The sequence below is a fragment of the Rhinolophus hipposideros genome (genome assembly GCF_964194185.1).
Source record: "Rhinolophus hipposideros genome assembly, chromosome: 7".
NCBI lineage: Eukaryota > Metazoa > Chordata > Mammalia > Chiroptera > Rhinolophidae > Rhinolophus > Rhinolophus hipposideros.
In genome coordinates, this window is record NC_138053.1 from 94,390,800 (window position 1) to 94,414,870 (window position 24,071).

At 47.2% G+C, this 24,071-nt stretch overlaps 1 protein-coding gene across 3 annotated transcripts in view; it reads right to left on the minus strand.

Moving 5' to 3' along the window:
• ANKRD33B (ankyrin repeat domain 33B) overlaps nucleotides 1-18,433 on the minus strand; it is a 68,431-nt gene extending 49,998 nt beyond the window's left edge. Inside the window, exon 1 of one of the 3 annotated variants that reach the window (XR_013993690.1) lies at nucleotides 17,478-18,433. Coding sequence is in view for 1 of the 3 variants with exons in the window: in XM_081054359.1 (XP_080910485.1) it covers nucleotides 17,478-17,843 (366 nt within the window). In the remaining 2 variants the exon portion in view is untranslated. The remainder of the gene's footprint in view (nucleotides 1-17,477) is intronic. The other 2 variants (XM_081054359.1, XM_081054360.1) reach the window with 2 other exon arrangements.
• Between the last annotated feature and the right edge of the window lie 5,638 nt (nucleotides 18,434-24,071).

Genomic DNA, 24,071 nt, shown 5'->3' on the forward strand with positions numbered 1-24,071 from the left:
GGAAAAAGATATTTCATGAAAATGGAAACACAAGTAAAAAACAAACAAAAGCTGATGCAGCAATACTTATACCAGACAAAGTAAGTTTAAAAAACAAAGTCTATAATGAGAGACAAAGAAGGACCCAATAATCCCACTTCTGAGTATTTATTCAAAGAAACCCAAAACACTATTTCAAGGGGACATGTGCATGCATATGTTCATTGCAGCATTGTTTACGATGGCCAAGATGTGGAGGCAGCCTGGGTGTCCCTCGATGGATGAATGGGTAAAGAGGAGGGGGTACACACTATATACAGTGGACTATTGCTCAGCCAGGGAAGGGAATGGGTTCCTGCCATCTGCAGTGGCATGAATGGATCTGGAGGGCGTTGTGCTGAGTGCAGTGTCAGAGAAAAACAGATGCAATGTGATTTTGCTTACATACGTGTAATTTAAAGAACATAATAAAAAAAATAGTAACACACTTATAGATATAGAAAAGATTTTGATGGTTGGCTGATGGGTGGGGGGTTGGGGATATGGGTGACAAAAGGAGAAGGGACTAAGAAGTACAAATTTGTTGTTACGCAGTAGTCATTGCAATGTAGAGTACAGCATACAGAATATAGTCAGTAATATTGTAATAACTATGTATGTATGTCAGGTGGGTACTACATTTGTTGGGGCGATAGATGGGAGGGAGTTGGGGGTGGCATGAAAAAGGTGAAGGGGTTAAGAAGTACAAATTTGTAGCTAGAAAATAGTCATGAGGATGTAAAGTAAATAGGGAATATAGTTAATGATATGGTAATAACTATGTATAGTGGTAGGTGGGTACCAGACCAGTCAAGGGATCACTTCGTAAATTATACAAATGTCTAACCATATGCTGTACACCTGAAATTAATACAAAATAATACTGAATATCAACCGTAATTAAAAATTTTAAAAAGGGGTCAAAGGTGAAGGGGAGTATTAGGTCCCAATTTTCAGGTATAAAACAAATAAGTCATGGGGATGTAATGTACAGCATGGGAATATAGTCAATAATATTGCGATAGTGTGGTATGGTGTCAGATGGTTGCTGGACTTATCATGGTGATCACTTCTTAAGGTATATAAATGTTGAAAAACTGTGGTGTACCCCTAAAACTAATATAATATTGTATGTTAGCTATACTTTTAATAAAAATCTTAAAATAAAGACAGTAGTGTATACACACACACACACACACACACACACACACACACACCCTGAATTACAGGGTCCCCACACACATTGATACACTGTGGTGTATCAGATTCAAACAGTGATTTCCAACCAGATAAAAAGAGCCGCTGGCTGAGGCACCAACACCAGCCCTTTCTTTCTCCTTCACAGATGGTGGCATGACTATATTACTGTCAGATGATGGAACAAAGAGCTACCACTCAACCTGGTCTGGAGCATAGCTGATGGAGAAATTCTCAAGACCCACATTAACCCAGAATTCAGGGTCATTATCAGGCTACATGACCATCTGTGGGTTCTTTGCGAACAGAGCCTCAGGGCTTGTCCCCCAGGGCTTCTCCCACAGAAGGCCTGGCATGGAGGAGCCTTCTTTGAAGATCTGGAGGTGGATTGATGGGTGCACCTGTTCCAGGTGAGGCAGGAGAGGAGGGGCCGGCCATCGCAGTGAAGCTCCGAGGTGCTGCCCTGTACCTGACCCCAGAACTACCGCTCTGCTTCATGAATGTGCCACATGGTGCCCTCAGCGCCACGTGGATGACCATCAAACACCACAGCCCAGCGCCTCTCTTGCATTGGGGGACGCCCAGCACACCTATTAAAACAGGTATTATTAATTAGGCAGGCAGGCCTCTGGGCAGCCAGAGGAAGTCACAAGCACCCCAGGAAGTACTTTCTATTTCTAGGGGCTTCTCTCGGGATTTCCTTTCACAGGAACAAAGCCTCAAGCTCCACAGACTCACAAGATCACATTCTTCAATTTCCTGTATCAAATGGACATGACCATCCACACTCGAAGTCAGATCTAAAAAACTGAAGCTTAAGGACACTAGATGAGCAGCAGCCCAGATATGATTTGTCAGTCAAGGGCACAGTCTGGAGACCTCAGTTTCCAATGCGATACGCATCCATGAAATACTTGATGATTCAGTTACATGAATACTGAAAACATGAACCCCACTAAATTTAACGTAACCAGTCCTTAAGAACCTCTGGCCTTGAAGAGTGTCACTTGAAAAAGCACTCAATTGCAGCAAGACATACTAAAACTTTCACTTCTGAGTGGAAATTGGGTCTTTTTTCTTTCCCTCCAACTCCTGTTACCTAAGTCTGTCCTTCCCTCTTGAAGTGCTGTCACAAAACACTTCTGATCTCTTCTGCCATCTTTCCCCCTTCATTCTGCTCTAGCCCCTCTGGCTTCCTGGCTATTCCAGAATATTCCAGGCATTCCCACCTCATGGCCCTTTGGTCTTTGCTGCTCCATCGAGACTGCTCTTCCCCTGGACAACCACTTGCTCAGTGAGGAGAGGAAATGTCAGCACCAGCCCAGCTCTAAGAACTCCTGCCTGGCCAGCTGAGCACTCCCTCACACGCTAAGAATGTCATACATTTTACTTAATCATCTTGTGTATTGTTTCTCTCCTCCAAAAGCATTGGGAGCTCCATGTGAGTAGGAGTTTCTGTCCTTGCTCTGCGCTTGGCGCTCTACTGGGTGTGGGGCACACGCATTCAACAAATATTTACTAAATAAATGAATCCATTAAACTGAAAAGGAGGCAACTTCATGCAGAATCAAGAAGCGTATTCAATGCAAATTTTTTTCTGTGTTTTTTCTTTCTAAAGGAAGAACTGCAGCCAGCACACTGCTTGCATGTTATTAGTTAATAAAAATCCCTTTAAAATCAAAACCAGATGCACTTTTCTTGGAAGACTGTGCATTGCGCAGTCTTGCTCAGAATGAAGGGGTCATCCCTGACTTCTCACCAGCTTTATTACCAATTAAACGTCCGTGAACGTGTGATGGCCCCTCCACGTGTCCTCCTGGCACTGCATGAAGATGGAATGAAAACCAAAAGAGTCAAATTCTATGAAATTCGGAGTAGATGTGTCATGCCTTTTGGGGCTAATCTCATGTTACATTTTTTAAAAGCACAATTTGTGCTCTTTATAAGAAAAATACAGTCAAATGTTAAGATTCTAACAAATACTCCAAATGAGAAAATGAGAAGTGTTTACAGTGCTGGGAACTCTAATTATAGGCTCTTCTCATTTTATGGAATAGGAGCATCGCAGAGGAGATGGTAGATCAAATTTCCTACAAAGCCACGTAAATTCTTTAACTTTAAAAAACACCTACCAAACTGAGTGAGAAAAGGCAGAAGGGAGCAACCAGGCATGCTGAATATTCTAGATTCTTCTACTACTTTGGGAATTTCTCCATGTAAAAAGGCATGCTTATCCATAACTCAAACAATTTTGCTGCTTTTATTCTCTATTTCAGTGATTTTCAATCAGGAAGTGATTTTCGCCACGAGGGGACATTTGGCAACGTCTGAAGACATTGCTGGTTATCACGTCTTGGGGGACGGGGAAAATGCTACTGGCATCTGGAAAGTGGAGGCTCGGGACGCTGCATCTGACACGGGACAGCACAGACCCCACAACACAGAATTGTGCGGCCGTAAGTGTGAGGAGCACCAAGAGCGAGACGTCTCAACACAACAAAGGCCGTTTATGAGAAGCCCACAGCTTAACATCATGATCAATGGGGGAAAATTGAAAGCCTTTTTCTCTAACATCGGGTACAAGGCAAGGATGTCCACTATCACCATTGCCATCCAACATAGCACTAGAAGTCCTAGCCAGAGAAATCAGAAGAGAAAAAGAAATAAAAGGTATCCAAATCAGAAGGAAAAAGTAAAATTATCTCTGCTCACAGATGACATTACCCCATATACAAAATTCCTAAAGACTCCATGAAAAACTACTTATTAATAGAACTAACAAACAAGTTCAGTCAAGTTGCAGGATACAAAATCAACATGCAAAAGTCAGTTGAATTTCTTTGCACCAACCAAGATCTATCCAAAAAAGAAAACCAAGAAAACAATCCCATTTACAACAGCATTCAAAAATAAATTAAATACCTAGGGATAAATTTAACCAAGGAGATCAAGATGTGTACCCTGAAAAACTATAAAACTCTGGTGAAAGAAATTGAAGCAGACACAAATAAATGGGAAGATATGCTAGATTCATTGCAATCATGAATTAGAAGACCTAATATTGTTAAAATGTCTGTGTTACCCAAAATGATAAACAGATTCAAAACCTCTATCAAAATTCCAATGGCTTTTTTCATAATAGAAAAAAACAATCCTAACACGTGTATGAAACCACAAAAGACCCCAACTACTCAAAACAATCTTGAGAAAGAAGAACCCAGTTGATGGCATCACACTTGCTGATTTCAAATTATATTTCAAAGCTATAGTAATCAAAACAGTACAGCATAGACACAAAAACAGATCAATGGAACAGAATAGAGAGCCTGGAACAGAGAGCCGGGAAATACACCTGAGCATATACGGTCAACTAATTTGCGACAAAGACACCAAGAATACACAATAGAGAAAGGATAGCACCTTCAGTAAAATGGTGCTGGGAAAACTGTACCTCCATACACAAAACGATGAAATTGGACCCCTATCGTACACCACAAAAATCAATTTGAGATAATTAAAGACCTAAATGTAAGACCTAAAACTGTATTTTTAAGTATTTTTAAAATCAAGGGTACATAACTGGCAGCAAGACACAACCCAATTTTATTCAACAATAAAATCACCTACTATGTGCAAAGAACTCTTCTAGACTACAGAGGACATACATTGAATGATCTGAGCATCTTCTTTCATGGAGCTTGTCAGGCTGAGAGAGAGAAAATGTCGACCAGTCACAAACTGGGATGGGACTCCAGAGTCAGGAAGAAGCCATCCAGAGACGGGCACGGCAGAAGTTCATGGGGAAGGTGACATCTGAGACTATCTTGCAGTAGAGAGAGGGGATGGCATGTGTTCCAGGGAGAATAAGGATCTGCCAAGGCTGTGGGGACAGCAAGTCACTGGCTACTGTGACACAAAGAGAAGCAGGGGAAAACAGGTACTTTGAGCACTATTTTGGGGGGCCTTCAAGGAAGAGTGGGGAGAGATGCAGCTGTTATAACACAAGCCACACAGAAAAATTAAAGCAGAAGTGGTAGCAGAACAGACTGGAAAGTAGCCAGATGCAGTGGGGAGACCAAAAAGGAAGTACAGCATTTGTTTAAACCCCAAGTTAGAGGCAGTGAGATCCCAATCACAAGTGAGGGACCCTCAACGGGACACTGTCTAGTGCTTGAAAAGTGCAAAGTAACTGGATGTGGGAGATGAGGAAGGCTGGGCCAACTGCAGCGTTGCCAGTTGTGTAATTTGCAGCCCCCATGCAAAATGAAAACACAGGGTGCCCAGTTCAAAAGCATGCATTTCAAGGCAGTAACAGCAGAGCATCACGCCGAAACCTGGGTCCTTTCAAGCACAGGGACCTGGGACTGCACAGAGTGCACACCACAGAGCGGGCCCTGGAGACAACAGAAAGAATGCGTAGTGGGGGCTGGGGGAGGTGATGAGTGGGGCTTCAAACACGTGAAGTACCAGATGCTGGGAGGTGAGTGGGGAAAATCCTGCACGTGATCTCGAATGGAAGTCTGACTTCCAGGGAAGTGCTACAGGGCCAAGGGCTGGCATCAGCTGTACAGGCCTGGGGGCTTTGCCAGCAGGTAATATTCCCAAGGAAATGTGTGACTCGGGGTTCTCCAGAGAGACAGAACCAACAGGAGACACAGACATGAAGAGCTCTTACTGGGCTCTTCCCAAACCCCCAACTCCCAAGACCGAGTCAAGGGCAAAACCAGCTGGGCCCTGCTCTCAACACAGCTACCCCGCCAGGTAGGTACTGAGGGGTCAGACAAGCTGGAGGGCTCCACCTTATCTTCAAAATGAAAAGCCAGGGCACCCTAGGCAGAAGAGAAAACCTCCCAGGTTGAGCTGAAAGCAACCAGAAGATGTAAATGCAGTCCACCAGAGGTTCTCCAAGGAGGGCAGGGCCGGAACCCCTGCAGGGTGTATGGAACAGAGCGCTGGCCTCACCCCGGGGTTTCAGATTCAAGGTCTGGAGTGGGTTCCCAGGTGCCCAAGGAGAGATGAATACAAGACCACTTGGCCCAGTGCTCAATGCTCAACGTGCAATGGGTCAGGCTTGGGGCTTCGCATATTTTTAGAAAACATAATTGCTTATCACACAGTGTAATTTATAGGAAATTTATGGTGAGACACTTGGTGGTAGAACCAGCACATGTCACGTCCTGCACTTGGTCGTGGTAAAGTGAATGTTATATTCATTTATTGAGTAAATGACAAGACAAGTTGACATGAAGTTACAGGGATCTAGGTTCTTCTTTCATAAAAATCGTGTTATAAAAAAATAAAAAATAAAAATCGTGTTATAAATAATGTACGGAAAGTAAATGAGTGGTTGCTTAGGGCTGGAGAAGCTGGGCGACAGGGGGCGACAGCGGAAGGGCACAAGGTTTCTGAGGTGATGGAAGTGCTCTAAAACTGACTGGTGATGCTTGCACACACCTGTGCATACGTTAAAAGCCATTCAAGTTACACCTTCAATGGGTGGATTGTATGGGATGTAAATTAGATATCAATGCAGCTGTTCTTAAAACAGTCATTTTCTTCTTCACTTTCCTTTTCAAATTACTTCCTTTTATTCTGCATTTGGGGGCATTTCCCATCACTCAGAATGCTAAAGGCTTAAGTTAGCTTTCTTTAAAAAAATTTTTTTTTCTATTTCTAGGCTTCCTATGACTATTTAACTTTAATTATTAAACTTTATTCATTTAAACATGTTTTTGAAAATCACACAACAGGAGAATTCCATATTTTAGAGATGGAGATCATCTCTCTATATGTGAGTCCATCCAATTTTCCAGGTAGAGACCCTGGGATCTTTTGAGTTCAAGTCATACACACGTAGTTCTATTCCGATACTCAAAAATGACATGCCTCTTCTGCAACTGGAAAAAAATATTTAAAATACATTAAGTTTTTAATTTTTTTAGTATTCCTTCAGCATTTGATACTGTTTTGCTATAGACGGAATGCTTGTGTCTCCCCCACAAGTCTTACGTTGAAATACTAACCCCCAGTGTGATGGTGTCTGGGGGGGGGGCGTGATTGGTCACCAAGGTGGAGCCCCCACGATGGGATTCACGTTCTTCTTATAAGAGACCCCAGAGCACTCCCTCACCCCTGTGCCATGTGAGGACACTGCGAGAAGCCAGCCATCTATGACCAGGAAGCCTGCCCTCACCAGATAACACATCTGCCAGCTCCTGAACTCGGACTTCCAGCACTGTAAGCAATACATGTCTGTTGTTTGTAAGCCACCGCTTATAGCCGCCCGTCATAGCCGCCTGAAGGAACTAAGACACGTTTTAACAGCAGACATTCAGGAATATCCATTCCTTTGAGGGGACAGGGAAGCCTTTTTTCTTTTTACAGAGACATTTTTCTAAAGTACCATGTTATTGATAAAGAACACGGCCTCCATGTTTGCCAAAAACTCTTATGTTGAAATCAAGCCATTTGCAAATTGGTAGATAGAACTTGCCAGACAGAAACAAAACGTTGATATGTTTTTAGTTATTTTCAAAGTCCCTTCCGTTGAATTAGCTTTAGGAAATATTTTTAAGTTGATAGTATCTCAAGTAATTTGGATCCAATAAAATTATCAGTAGAGTCATTATAAGTCACCGCCTGTAACAAATGAGATAAGGTGTTGCTGTTTTTTAAATTAACTCAGTACATTTGTGCCTTATTCTAAAGCAACCCAATGGTTTTAGATTTGTTTACACCAAAGGAAAAATTTTAATGATTTCTGTTAAAAACAAATCCACAGCTTCCCTGGTGCATTTTGAGTAACTGAATTTTTTTAGAGAAATGTATTTATCCTTCTTTTCACATATGACAGTGGAGACTTAAGCCCCCACTGCCAGCCCTCCCTCCGTGGGCCCTCCCTGATCAGGGGCTCCTCTGTCTCCCAAAAGCCACCCCCCAAGATGCATCTGTCCTGAGTCTGCCTGGGTGGCGGCTCTCTCATGTGATAAAAGAGCCTAGTCTAACCATCCAAGTTTAGGCAAATGCTCTGTCTCAGTGGATATGCTCCAAATAGAACAACTTAACAGGTTTCCTCAAAAGTAGGAGTTCCAAGTTCTGCTAACGGAGGAATTCCGTGGTCTGTGGATCTTTCAGCCTCACTTAGGTGACATTTGGTGTGTGGTTCCCAACACAAAGGTCGCCTTCACAGGAAGGGCAACCAACCATCCAGTTTGCTGGGGGCCACAGGGATTTCCCAGGATGTGGGAGTCTCAGTGCCAAAATGGGAAAGTCCTGAGCAGGGCGGACTGAGCAGTTCCCCCGGATAGGGCCAATACATGCCTGCAGAAAAGGCCTCGCCTCCCATCATTGCACATGGAGTTGAGCCTGGGGACTGCGGAGGTGGCCTGTTCCAACCGACCCTTCAACAGAGGACAATGTGCAAGAGACAAGATGCACCAGAGTAGCCCCTCCCCCTGCTCCACGGAGCCTATCATGTCCCTTTTCACGGTGGATGAAACAGTTCCCTCAGCCATCTGGATCCTCGGAGGGATGTAGCTCAGAGGAGGGAGATGCGTTTCCCAGTAACAAAGAGAACGCACGTGCCGCAACTGGCCTCAGAGTCTCCTCAGCCAGCGTCCAGCCGTCGCCTGGTGCTACTGTAAACGGATTTAATTTCCCGGAAACCCACTCATTACCTAACACCAAAGGAAAAACCTAACTCAGAGCCCAGGAGCTGTGTCACTATTTTTAGCACATGACTCTGGTCGATCCTGTTTTCAAATACAAAAGCTGGAAGGTGTAGAACTAAGAGATACGCAGTGACTCTCCCTCCTGTGAGTAGGGAGAGCCAGGAGAAGCTACGAATCAAAAGACCATGGGACTCGTCGAGGCTCATGCAACCAACCGAAGCCTTCCATCTTTGGCCACCAAACCTGTTTTCTATTCTAAGAAAGGTTCTGGAGCTCTTCAAACAAGTGTACATGCCAATCACCTCAAGACCTGAGTAAAGTGCTGATTCTGGTCCAGTCGATGGATCTAGGGAGGGGGCTGGGACCTCACATTTGGGAAAAGCCCCCAGGTGATGCCAGCGTTGCACCATGGGGTCCCTTTGTTACCACTTTAGTAGCAATGGTTCAAACAGCCAATATTCCCGGTGGGTCCCAGTCCTACAGATTCACCAGGTCTGACCCTGCTTTAGTTTCCAAAAGTGGAAAGGCTACAGATAAAAAGGTAACGCATATCTTCATCCATTATTTTTCGTTTGTGTGTGTGTGTGTGTGTGTGTGTGTGTGGTAAAATACACACAACATACAATTTATCATCTTAACCATTTTTAAGGGTTGCTTTCCTTCATTTTTATTAAACTTTTGATTTTTAAATAGGGATAGGCCCACAGGAAGTTGCCGTCTTCTGCCATCCTCCCCAACGTCAATCTTGCCTAATTAATTACAGTACGAGAGCACCGCCATGAAATGGACATGGCTGAAACCCACAGAGCTTGTTCAGATGCCACCAGTCACACAAGCACATGTGTGTATGTTTAGTTCTATGGCATTTTAACCCATGTGTAGTTCCCCGTAACCACCACCACATTCTAGATGCAGGGCTGTGCCATCGCAGGGCCCCCTCCTTCCTGCTACCCTGTTACAGTAGCACCACACGTCCTCCCCCAAACCCCTAACCCAGGCCACCTCTAATCTGGTCTCCATCTCTACAACTGCATCATTTCAAGAATGTTACATAAAAGGAATCAGACAGCATATAATCCGCTGAGATGGACTTTTCCCACTCAGCCTAATTTCCATCTTCCTTTATTTTTAAACCAAATTCATGTGCCCTGCCTTGTCTCAGAAAATGTGCTACTGTACGATTATTTAACAGCCTTTCCTGGGCACCTCGCACGAGCACAGTTCCTACCTCTTCCTGGGCCTCACCTCCACACCTCCTACCTGTGCCTCCCTCGCGAGGTGTGGTCTTGTTCAAGTCAGTTAAAGCTCAGAAACAGAAGCCAGAGGAGACTCCCCAGCCCGTCACATGCCCACCTGGGATCTGAACTCATTCAGAGCTGACGTTTACATGCCTCGAGAAGCACACATTTGTTGTTACGTTACTTTGAAGTTGCTCCCAAATCCCACCACTCCAATCCAATTTTGCCACCAAATCACTTGGGATTTCACGTCTACCCTAATTTCCTTATTTCTGAGTTAGCAGAAATAAGTGAAATCCACCTTCAATGTCTTTCAAATTCAGGAACACCATTTAAAAACAGTCTCTTCCAAATTCTTTTATGTATACTCACTGAATGACATCAAGGATTCTCAACATCCTGCTTCATCTTAAAAGCTGATCTCTCTCTCTCTCCCTCACACACACACACACACACACACACACACACACACACACACACACACACACACCATCAGTCTACCAGACTGTCTAAATGGATTATAATACTTCCCAATTGTCTTCAATGAAACATGTTTTCTTTTTTCACATATTTTAACTACTTCTTTACATCCTTATTTCTTTTAATTAAAGGGAAGCACATATTGTTTTACATATGTAACTGTTTTGACTTAATTTGGAGAAACCATAGAATGTCACGTGGTGATGATTTACACTCACTGGCCCAACAGGCTGTATGTAAAGTCAGTCTCAGGACATTTCAAAGAAGTATCATACAGACCGTATTCTCTGAATTAGGTTAAATAATTATAAAAGCTTTATAATTTATAATATTAAAACAAAATTGAAAGCTTTATAATATTTTAAACCTTTTAATAAAGCTTTAAAATATATATTTAAAAATTTAAACACAATTCTAAATAACTTCTAAGTCAAAAAAGAGAGGAAATCATAATGTAAATGAGAACAGAACAATAATAAAATACTATCGACCAAAACTTGTGGGAAAAGCCAAAGTGATTCTTTGAGAGACAGTTATAGGTAGAATTTAACCTGAAGGAATAATAAAAAGAAAAGGAGAAATTGATGACATAGTGAAGAAAGATCTAGAGCCAAGATTGATTCTGTGAAAAGGCTAATAAAGTAGATATTTTTGACAATATTTATCACAAAAGAGAAACTGCACAAGTTGAAAGATATAGAAAAACAGGATGTAATACAGTTATAGCAGAGATTAAAAAGAGAACTCTAAAAAAAGTCATACTATGAACCTCTAAAACTTAGGAAAAATGGCAATTTCCTAGAAAAATAAAAGTTACCATAACAGACTCAGGAAGAAAGAGAAAATCTGAATACTCCTATAACCATTCAAAAATTACTGACCTAAGGGTCTGATAGGAGAGCTTGAATTTTAGTAACTTATAATTAGCTAAATAATGCAGCTTTTCCTATATTGTAACTGTATCTACCAGAACTTGTCATTCAAAATGGTTCTGAATAATAGCTTGCTTATTATATTGATAAGAATTGGAGATGAATCAATGAGATTCCAAAAGAGTTCATATACCCTATTATTTTAGATTTTTATAACACCTCTCCCTTAGTCTTTCTTCACAAGTACAGGATGGAAATCGCATGTTCAAAATCACCCAACCACCCCACCAAATTTCTAGCTGGCCCATTTCTCAGGAGCAGCCAGGAGGCAAAGGTGGAAAGCTCAGAAGCCCCTTGGAGAGACCCATGGGGGTTTAAATGGGCATCACGAGCAGCTTCGGGGTCCTTCTAGAACCCAGCACTCCTGACGCCTGTAGGAACCCTCTTCTCTGAGCCCCACTTTCCTTTCTTCAACTACAAAATGATAGGGGCCAATAATCCCTTCCAGCTCCAAAATCTCGTGACGGTGGTCCTTCTAAACTTCTGAAAACTTTGTCCACACAAATATACACAAAAGCAGCGTTAAAGGTAACCCTTCCCATCGTAATTAAAATGGGCCCTCAGGAGGTGATGCTTGTTGATGCTGGATGGGTAGGACATGAAGGACCTTGGTATCTTCTAGTTGGGTAGTAATCTGAAATCTTCCTTAATACAAATAAATTTAAAATAAACTAAGAAACCCTTCAGGTTAGTGAATAACATGCTACACAAACAAAAGCAAATTCACACGTAAGAGGCTAAGTCTGGGCTTGGCCTTGTCACTTGCTTCAGCAGAAGTGACATTAAACCTTAGTGGCTCTGCTTGCTGTCTTGGAATCCTGCTCCTGCCATGGAGAACAAGCCCAGGCCAGCTTCCTGGAGGATGAGACCACACGAAGCAGTCACCCAGCCAAGACTTTCCTGGTCCTCCCTGCCATCTATGGCCAACCCCAGGTGAAGGCAAAACCAGCAAGATCAGCTGAGGTGGGCCACCCTTAGCAAAATGTGTACTGTTGTATACATGCGTGAGGTTTCATAGTTATTTGTTAGGCGGAATTGTTCTGGCCACAGGTAACTGATGTACTTGTGTGTAAACACATGGGGTACTTTTTAGGACATAATGCTGGGTACATGTCATTATGCATTTGCCCAAACCATGGAATGCACAACACCGAGAATGAACCACCATGTAAACTATGGACTTTGGGTGACTATGTGTCAACAATGTAGGTTCATCATTTGTAACAGATGTCCCTCTCTGGAGGGGACCATTGATAATGGGGCAGCCCTGTATGTGTGGGGGCCAGTGGTGTACAGGAAATCTTTGTACCTTCTCCTCAATTTTGCTATGAGTCTAAAACTGCTCTAAAAACAATTAAGTCCTTTAAAAAAAACCCACCACATCAGCCTTTCAACTGCTACTGGGCCCACAGCGGCCCCCGCCGTGGTCATTGAAGGAGGAAGAGGCAGCCGGCTGTCCACCACAAGCCCAGGCCTGCCAAGGCTCACTTTAGCTGACACCTTCTCTGCTCCAGCCCTGTGGGCCCCTAGTCTAAACTGCTCGTTCTCCCTTCTCCCCCACTTTCCCTGGGCTTAATGGCCCTCAACTTACATGTGGGAAGGAGTGAGGCCAGAATTCACTTTCTGTGCTCACTAACTAGCCCATGCTACACACACACAGGCCATGAATACTGAGGCCTGGTCAATTCGGAAAGGTGAGCTGTGAACTGCAAACAACTTGGTTCTCATTTTAGGGGAAGATGATTCCAAAGTTGATGCATCTTGTATGGCCTTGGAAAAACCAACCACAAAATTTCTCATGTACGTGTCAAGATGAAGGTCCTGATCACCACTACAAATCTAAAAAACACTTAAGTCCCTCAAGAATCAAGGAAGACACACACCCTCACACCCCATACTGGGTGTGTGATGGGCTTTGCTGAGCCAATAGAAAAAAATGGGTGGAGTGGCCTCTGAAAAACTTCATCAGAGACTCTGGAATTTAAAAGGCATCAGAAGAATTACATCAAGAAAAAAGTGCAGCACTTTAAATTTAGCATAATTGGGCCTATTGGGTTCAAGAGCTATCTGACACTCAAACTGCCCTGTAACAATGAAGACAGCACAAACACTTCCTTTGGTTGAGGTCTGTCTCCAGAGCCACCTTAAGCAGAAGAATTAGAACAAGAATACGGCAGTTTTCACTGTCCCTGTGTCAGAGGGAACATAAATCTGAAAGACAGCAAGAGCACACTTTGAATGTTACCGGAGAATTATTTGACAAATATTTACATGTTGCGTATTAAATTATGTGATCCTTTTAGAACAATAAATATTTTAGAAGGAAAATTGTGCGTTGAGCTGCAGCCAGTATTCTCCCAATCTCAGGAACCAGGGAAGAACAAATTTTCTTAAACAAACCAAGTAGATCCTTCGTTACTCAAATCCAATCAAGCATCTGTCAGCTCAGACAGAACTCTCTTCTTAACTGACCAGAGAGCAGCAGCTCAACAAACACAGCCCAGAAAACTTTTCAAAGCCTTTCCATTTCTCTTCTACACTGGAAGAAGCTGACTGGGGGCTGCAACTGTGAGCTGTTCATTCCGCAGTTAATGCAATTACCCCTCTACTACAACCAAAGCTCTAGGGCTTTCTGGGAGGTTTTTAACTGCTTCTACCATGTCTCCCCGAAAATCAGACATAGCCAGACCATCAGCTCTAATGCGTCTTCTGGAGCAAAAATTAATATAAGACCCGATATTATATTATTACATTATATTATATTAATTATATTATATTATATAATTATACCTGGTATTATAGTATATAAGACCCGGTCTTACTTTACTATAAGTCTTACATTAATTTTTGCTCCAAAAGACACATTAGAGCTGATGGTCCGGCTAGGTCTTATTTTCGGGGAAACACAGTAATTGTGATGAGCATGTAGACCAGGCCCAAAGGGCTCTTGCCTCCAAGCCTCTGTGCTTGCTGTTTCCTCTGCCGGGAGTGCTCCCCCTCCACCCCATACCTTCTCTACATCTTTATTCAAACATTACCTACTCTCTCAAATAACCATCCTCAATCCCTGAACCCCTGGATGGCCCTTACTCAGCTCCGGGTGCTGCTGGCATAGGCAGAGTAGGAAGAAAGGCTTCCCAGAGAAGGTGCCCCTAAGGTAAGGCAGTGAGCGAGTTGTGTGGCCCCGAAGCTGGACAAGGTGAAATCAGTTTGATTCCCAATTTCCTATGTTTTAGCCAGCTTCTCCTGAACAGTCTCTTATCACGTGGCCCAGGTCAGTCCCTCTTGCTTTAGCTCCCACATTCGCCCCTGTGCCATGCCACGACCAACCACACTGTACCTGCCATCGCTCTCTTGGCTCCGTCTGCCTGACTAGAATATCCTCCTGCCACCACCTCCAAAGGTCTCCCCTCCTGGGGCTTCCAGGACTGTCCTCAGCTCCCTGCATCCAAGACACTTACCCCACTTAGCTTCTGACATCCCGCTTCTGGCCATCATCACCAGGCATTATCGCTCTGAGTTCTCGTCTCAACTACCTTATTAATTTGATGCAAAAGTAACTGCGGTTTTTGCAATTATTAACCTCTTAAACCGCAGTTCCTTTTGTACCAACCTAATTAAAGATTACGACTCTCCAAGGCAGAGACTGTTCGGTTCATCTTTGATCTCCTAGAGTCCCTAACCCGTTCCTTGCACACAGTAGGTCTGCAAAGAACACTTATACAGTGAGTCACTGCACTCCATTTGCCACGGGGTTGTGCATTTGCACGTTGGGACATCATATTCTTTCTGTTTTCCGGGAACACAGAGACCGTTTGATCAATAGCATCTAGAAGTCATGGGAAGAACAGAAGCTCTCGCCTTCCTTCCTCAGAGCACAGAACACAGGACTTGCTCCTTCTGATCAGAAGATGAAAGAGCCCAGGGGTCTTCCGGTTTGCAGCCCATCTGCCATTTCTCCATCACGATTTCATGGGAAGCAGAGAGGAGGAGACTTAAAGCAGAGAAACAAAGGGAGGCTCTCAATCAAAAGGAAAAGCAGATAGAAAAAATAGCTTTGCCTGGCAGAAGGAAAAAAAAAGCTGGAGGATGCACTTTTCCGAGCAAGGAGAAGGCAGGAGAGTGAGAAACAGGACAAGATGGCAAAGGAAACAAGGGCCACATCAGAGTGCTGTGTGTCAGGGCATCTCATGCTCACAGTCCCCAGAGGTACGAGCTGTCCTTAGCCCTCACTTTACAATGAGGAAACTGAGGCAGAGAGCCACTCCCCTAACTATGCTAAAGGAGGGGCTTTCAAAAGCACCCAGCACCCAGTGTGTCAGGCCCAAGCCCCCTGGGGATGGGTCCCACTGTTCTTGGTTGGCTCTGATGCAGCTGTTTTCAAACTTAAATTTTTATCCCCAATGGAAATAACAAATCTGAGCCCAGTGGAGCCTAAGTGTGGGGGCTCAGCAAGCGAGGCCCTGCCCGTGCCCACCCCAGCCCATTGGATACCTAGGGCTGCCCAGGACTCGGGTGACACCTACGCCACCCGTGTTCTTCCAGATCCCTGTGGAATTCAGGAAAAAGAGGTCTCTGATATAAATATCTGTGTGAGAAAACTCACCTAGGAAAAGTGAAAGTACACCTGGAGAAACAGCCCCTAGTGCCTCAGGAAGCTCAAAACCCATTACCCCAGCAAGGCCAGAGGAGGGCAGGGTGTGAGCAGTCACTGCCACCCAACAAGACCAAGGTGATGCTGCCCATGAGGGCCCCACGCTGGCTCTCTTAGTCCTAAGGGACTCAGGGCCAGCATTGCCTGACACATTACAACAAGCACTGGCCCTTCCCCAAATTCAAATGTCAAGTTAGACACAGGCGTGACACTCCCAGCTCCTGCATGTTTAAGTCCAGCGCAGACCAGTCAGAGACAAACTACCGGGCCCTTGATAAACCAAAAGCACAGGGTCACACAAGTTTCCAAGTAAAAGCCAAGGAAATGCGCTTGCACTCCTGATTTGTGCTGGGCTGAGGCCGCAGATCCCTAAGGACCTGGGGAATGTGACAATCAGGTGAGACCGCTACTTGTCCACACAGCACAGACTACTCAGCACTTGACTGCAGTTGTCACTCCGTGGTTTTTCCCCCCAAGTGCTTAGTGGGTTGTTTTTGGTGAGCCAGCCCATCTCAAGTCTTTACAAGCCAACATTTTCTTTCCTTTTCTAAATGTACTTTGCCGTGCCTTTCCCCACCCCGCTTGCCCTACCCGGAGGGTGCCCACCTCTCCGCTGGGTTCCCCAGGCCAGAACAAGGGAGGGCAGTGGCACTGGCTCGCGGCGGTGACCGTGGGGACATCAAGTGGGAGATCACGCTGGCTGGTCGCCGCAAGGGTCACCAGGCACAGCCAGGCGTGGGGTGGGGGGTGGTAAGCAGACCATCTGGGAGGAAACCCCAAACACTGGTCAGGCCAAGAGCCAACCCACGCTGGGACGTGTAACGGAAAGGAGAGCGCGAGGGTCCCAGGGGGGCAATTGGGGCTCTGGGAGCAAGGGGTTGACCCCTGCAGGCGAGGAAGATAACAGTCAGCGGGGGCCCAGGTTGAAGACACCCAACGAGAGGTTTCCAACCCAGAGGCTTCCAGCCGGCCCCAGAGGAGATTCAGGGACCAGAGGACCGGGGTGGGGAGTGGAGGGACGAGAAGAGGACACGGAACGATGGGCTTCTCCCGGGGACTGTGACCTCCGACAAATCAAATCCCTCCCCCAGCCTGGGACGGGGAAGCCACTCAAGGCTCCACGCGCGCCTCACGCCCAAGAGCGAGGAAAAGCCTCTCTTTGCAATAGCAAAGTCACCGCGGGACCTGGACAGAGTCGGGATCCGCGTGGCGTGGCGTGGCGTGGCGTGGCGCGGGGAATGGGAGGACAGGCAGAGAGGACCCGAACCCCGTGGGGTTGCAGGCTTACCCGGCCGTTGGGATCCGTCTCCCGCACCTCCTCGACGCGCGGCCCCCTCCGCACCAGCGCCTTCAGCAGCCCCACGTCGTTAGAGCAGGCGGCGCGCAGGAGGGTCGCCGCCTCCGGGACGTCCTCCGGAACTCCCTCCCGGACGCTCCAGGAGCTCACGGCGCCGCACTCCTCTTCGCTTACGGGCGGGTAGAAGGAGTCATCCGAGGCGTAACTGCTGGTGTCGGGCAGACGCGAGAAGTCCTCGTACTCTTCGTACTCGGCGGGGTCTTCCCCGGCCTGCGCGTCCCGAGGGGAGGATGGAGGCTGCGGAGACACGCAGAGCGCCCCGCCGCTCTCCGGCCCGGGCCCCGCCAGCAGCACCATGCTGGCGGCCGGGGCGCGGGCCGGGCGCCTGGGACGCGGGGAGCGCACAGAGGTCACCGCCCCTCGTCCCCGCGGCCCCAGAAAGGCCGTGCTCTGCGCTCCAGGCCCGCGGGAACGAGCGCCCGGCGGCCGAGCGAGAGAACTCGAGTCGCGGGAGGCAGGAGCGAGCCCCCCGCCGGGAGGAGGAGCCGCGGGGGCTTCCCGAGCGCGGCGGGCGGGCGGGCGGGGCGGGGACCTGCGGAGCGCGGGCGGGCGGGGCGGCGGGGGGAGGGGTGGGGGGAGGGGCCCGCCCCACGTGCCCTGCCCCGCGGCGCGTTCCCGGCAAAACTTAAAACCGTCGCGGGGCTTCTAGGCGCCGCGCGGACACGGCCCCCGCTGCTTTGCCTCGGAGCTGAGAAGTGCTGGCGCGGGAGAGCTGGAAGCTATAAGAACCCGAACGTCAGTGTCGCGGGCGGCAAGTGGCCCCGCCCTCCCCTCGGGCGGCCTCCAGGATTAGGACGACCTCCCCTCTGGAGGTCGAGGGACGCCGCCGGCTGAGCCCGCGTGGCGCGTCGGGAACATCCAAACCCGGGAGCCCCCGCGCTGGCTGCGCGGGGCGTGTGGCCTGCGGCGGGGGCGGGGGAGTTTCTCGGCGTCGGTGGCACCGAACCCATTTGTCACCTCCCCAGAAGTCTGGGCGCCGCGGCTATCTCCACTCCAGGCTTAAGACCGGAAAATCTCTAAACAAAAGAGACAGAGAGAAAAGTGGGGGGGGGGGGAGAGAAAGCAAAAAAAGGAGGGGAAGCAAAATAACACATACATATGTACGTATATACATATATACACACCTAGGTACTGGAGAACCCGCGGTGCACCCGGCACCGAGGGAGGTGTGGTCCACCGGGGGGGTCCGGGACCCAGGCGGCGCTGCGGACCTTGGGTTGGGAGCCGGGAACCCCGGGCTGCCAAGTTCCACCTCGGAGGGGAGAATCCGCGGTCCCCAGACCCAGCAGAAGCCAGGCCACCTGTGGCTTTCACTTTGCTCCTGAAAGACCGACGCGGGCGGGCGGGGGGGTGGGGGCGACCGGGAGGCTCCAGAGGGGATGTTTGGGTGGGAGAAGGCTGCTCCAGGCCAGAGCGCTGAAGGCTTTCGCCTCCCCACCCCTGGCCAAAGTCACCGTGCGGGAAACACAGTGAGGCTTCCACGGGGCGCTGCCACGCGGCTGGCCGCCAAGTGCAGGGAGCAAGGCCGCAGGCCACCGCCGCGGTCCACTGTCAGCGCCCTCCGGGCTGGCGCTTGGCCTCTGCCGGTCTATCCCGGTGCTGGGGGTGGGGATTCGCCGCGGGGAGCCCCTAACCTCCGGGAAGAAGGTGAACCGTGGGCCAAATCCTCGTGGGAAGGCTGTGCATGGGGACGCAGTGGTCAAGATGCACCCCGAGCCTGGATTGGGGTGCTGCATGTTTGACAGGCAGCATCGCGGGTTCAGGGGTGATGCGGAGATTACAGGGGAAGCGCCTCCCTCTCTGTCCCCTTCCCTTCCTTTCCTTCCCTTTCTTCCACGGCTCCTGACAACGTGCCCACCAGCTGCCGGCCCTCGGAGCTCAGAGGTGAACGAAACGGGGCGGACGCAGCCACGAGCTTGACCCCAGGTCTGGGCCGGCGAGCGGAGAGGTATAGTGGGGAACACGGTCAGAAACACTCGGGACGGGTGGGAGGTGAGGAGAGAGAGGCGTGAGCTGTGAGGCCTCTTGAGCCCCTGCGACACACGGCTCTGGGCCAGCCCGCCCTGGTCGTCACCAGGGCCTTCAGTGTCCTTCGCGCTGGCCCAGAACCGCGGCCGCGGCACCTGGAGGACCCGTCCACGCCTGAGCGCACCCAGAGCTAACCGTGAACTCTCCTCCTGCGCTCGGGGCTTTCTTTCCGAAGCCAAAAATACCCCAAATCATGGGTTGCATTTTATACTTTTTTCTGTCACTGGCCACATTTACATAAATTCCCACCGGGAATTTCCCCTTTTCACGGTTGACAGCTGTTTTAGCATTTCCAGAGGCTTGTTAAATGAAGTAGGGGATTTACAAGTTGAAGCCTCCACACTCCCATGGCCAGGTCGGGCTTGCTAGTGGCTCTGTGGTATTAAAGTAAGAAGCTCAGCGGGCTGTGACCGGTCCGGGTGGATGGGGCCCTGGGTCCTTCCGAAGGCTGCAGCAGCCCTAGAGTGGAGCAGGGCCCTCTCCCTCTGTCCTCGTCTGCCTGGTCACCAAGCAACGGAATTCAGGCTCTATCTTCAGAGCACACTACTTCCTCTTTTCCTTCTTAGAAATTTGAGTCCCAATGGCACTCCAGTGGTTTTCCCTTTAAAGATAAGCTTTTGGAACTGGCCGCACCAAATAAGAGGTAGTGGTGCGTGAGTGCTCAGACTCCAAACCCAAGCTGATCATTTTCCTCCATTAGAAATGGTGTCACCTGGTGACACCACCTGGGGCTGCAGAGGCCAGGCAGTTCACAGCTGGACCTGGTCACCCCCTGACCCACCATCGATATTAACCACAAAGAGAAGCAATTTTTAACATTGCTAAAATAACACAGAATTAAGCATATGTATTTTTTTGGGAAGTCCACATTTATTTATTATGTGTACAAATCTACATAGGAAGGAGAAAGTAGCTTATCGAAATCGCCAATGCACTCAGGATGACTTTTAAAATCAATAACATTTTGAGAAATTGTATTTTATCCAAGAATTTTTAGTTACAGTGAACTATTTTAATTTATGACTTCTTAAAGTCTCATATACATCAATTACACAATTTTTTGCTTTAGTTGAAAAATTTGTCTTTGGGCCATTAGAAAAAAATCCACTGCTTCAGTTATATTTCTGGAACAGGCCGCCTAACTGTAATACCTACAATAGGAAGATCTTTCAAAATTACAGTGTTTAAAGACTGAAAAGGGAAAGTCCCTGTAGTGGCCACCATCCCCAAACTTTGTCTGGAATGCAAAGTGGGGAGGGGGTTACCTAAGGGTGGGACAAACCCACCCACTGTTCACAAAATAAATGGGGTCACACCTCCAGGCTGGATGAGGATTGAATGGGAGAGTAATTTTAAACCTTTGCTTATTGTCTGGAATTTAGCACCCAATAAGTGTTAACTTTCATTATTATTAAAAGTAAAGTATCCATTCACCTTGACGGTACTTTGTAAAAGGCCAAATGAAGAAAACACATTAGTTATGCTGCCTGTGTTGAGTGCTGCACGGCCAGAATATAGAGAGTGTTTGCAAATGGAGAAGAAAAAACTGAGCACTTTTATCCATTTTGTTAACCCTATTGTCCCGTGAATAGTGGCAATAAAGTTTGTTAACATGAGAATAAAATCTGTGTGCTTGCCTTTGGTGGCTTCGGAAGAGCACGCTAGGCAGGCTTGAATCTTGCTTTCTTCAGTTCTGGACTGAGTGCTGGCCACAGATAAAAGAAAACAGGCCAGTGCCTAGGGTTGGTGTCCAAAAAAAAAAAAAAGAAAGAAAAGAAAAAACTGGGGGCGGAGCCTAGAGAGTGGGTCTGGGACCCAGGGAGGAGACCCTAGGCTTGGCTTCATGAAGGCTGAGATGCTCTACTTTCTCACTTCCACTTCCTCTCAGAGAATTATTTTCAAGGATGGAGTTTGGAGAAGCTCAGTCCCCTCAGGTTTGCAGCAGGCCCCTTCAGCAACTCTGATCCCTATGTGAAAAATTAGAAGTGAGTGGGGGATGGGACGTCTCTTAGTCACCGGTTTTTTAAAAACATTTTAAGTAAACCAAACTTATTTGGCTTGGAGTTTCTGCAAATTTCCCTGAGTTGACTGCAAAAAGTGGAAGCAATCTAGAGTATCCTGAGATCAATCTACAGAACTGCTAGCTAGTAGTTAGGCTACCTTTCTGATCCGCTTAGAAATACAAAGAAAAGTCTCTGTGTGTATTTTTGGATCTCCCTATTAAAGAGATTAGCTGTTGTTTGGCCCTAACTCAATTCAGTTGACAGCAGCTGGTGTGACCATTTAAGAACTTCATTTTCTTTTAGGCAGGATTTCTGCCTTTGTGGTTAAATATTTGGAAGAAGTATATGCATGTGTGCACCTAACTGCCAGTTCTTCTGCCTTTGTCCAGCTCTTGACTGGAATTCGCAGTAATGGGGTCTAGAGAAGCCATGTTTACTTGAAGGACAAAACTCCTTGGGTCCTCATCTTAATAAAAGTGGTTGGAATTTAATTTAGGGAATTATATGTGATGTGAAAAGCTACTAAAAGACCTACTCAACCAAAGGCTTCTACATGACCCTGGTCTCCCACCCCAGTACAAGGCACCATTTTCCCCCCATCACTGCCCCTTTGTTCATTCCCCTATAATAGCTCTTATTACCGTTTTCCAATAATTTTTTGCAAAACTATCTTCCTTCTTATAACCTGAGAATTCACCAACTACAAGGACCAGGCCTTATTAGGGTCTTCTAATCCCCAGCATCTAAGAGGGTATGTCACCATCTTGGTTAATGCTGGACAGATCCCAACAAATCCCTGTTAAAGAAAAGAGAAGTCATGGCTTGCTGGACCAGGCCCCATCTGTCAATTTATACAAGATCAAGCACAGAGCAGGAACCTGAACTTTCTTTAGCCACTTACACTTTCAAGTATTTAGATCTTCAAGAATCTTTTTAAAAAGACACACCACCAAAGGTAGAAAGACCCTGCTACCAAACCACAGGAATTCCTTTGCCTGTACGCATCAAAGCCAAATAAGATACAAACAGGAGTTCGCAGTAAAGAAAGTAAAGGTGTATTTAGGGATTGACACCAAACCCAGAGACACAGGAGAGGTAGTGCTCAAAAACCTGGCTGCCCGATGGCGTGTAAGTTACAGGTTACATAGGGCAAAAATCACAGGACACCATGGTTAGGGGTTCGGGTTCGTGTCGGGAGCTGATGGCTCGGAGGTGAGGTAAGGGTAATGAATATTTTCTTCAGGTCTTGAGGACAATTCTGAGGTCTTTTTTGGAGTCCCTCTGTCTGGTCTCATGGGAAAGTAGCCGGACGTCGTTCCACCTGGGGACTCAGGAACTGAAACCTAACTTAGGTCAAGATGTTACCTTTAGCCGGCCAGAGGTCCTGACGTGTGACCATTAGTCAGGTCTTCTGCTGACTTGTGGGTCACTGATTACCCAGGAAAAAGGCTAGGTCTCTGAGGGGCATAGAGAGAGAGAGAGATGGGAGTTTAGGGAATTATATATGATGTGAAAAGCTATTAAAAGACCTACTCAACCAAAGGCTTCTACATGACCCTGGTCTCCCACCCCAGTACAAGATGGAAACCACTGTCAGTGGTTCCCTATCTGGTGGTGTGTAACCACTATATTCAGACTGCGGGGGGCACAAACCACAGAGACTCTGGGGCTCACCCAGTCCTGAGGGTGCTGCTTCAAGAGTCATAGTTTGTGAAACAGCAAGGATGGGCGTCACGCATGGACCTACATATGCTTAGTCCTTCTACCAGCCCCAGGCGCTGTGAGCTTCTCGTCTCCTCTCTGCCTCAACCCCAGCTCCAGCAGTGTGGGCTTTGGGGTGCTATACCTGCCACCGTCTCTTTCCAGTCCCCAGAGTGGCCTTCTCAACTCTTCCCCCACTCCTCTCTAGCCCAACCCACCAGCCTACTCAAAGGCCCTCGCCTCCTGCTCTGCACAGAAAATGGGACCAATCTCCTCCAGAATGTGCACCCCGGATTCCACCACCTGGCCCCCACCTAAGATTCACGGCATCCTGACCGTTGTTATGTCTCAGTCTCCAGTGGAAGAGGCCCCCCACCCCTACAGGCACACCCACTCAGATCTCCACCTTAAAACAGACTCTGCTTCCCTCCACACCCTCCTCTTCCTTCCCCCAGCCCGTCTTGCCTTTACAGCTAAATCCTGCAAGAAAGATCTCCTTCACCAAGCTCCATTTTTCATCTTCCGTTTACTCATCTAAACAATATATGGGCTTTTTTTTTTAAGTTACCAAAGTAATACATACTTCTTGGACAAACCCCCAGACACCCTGAATCTGTAAAGTGAGAAGGCCATGTCTCCCCTCTCAGTTTTCCCTGTTACTCTTTGAATCACTGCCATCTACTTCTGCACACACCCCACTGCCTCTCCAGGGGTCTGCAGGGGTTTCTTTTCTATTACATTCACTGGACATCTCCAGCCCTGACTGGCCCAACTTCTCTGCCTGAACAGTGAC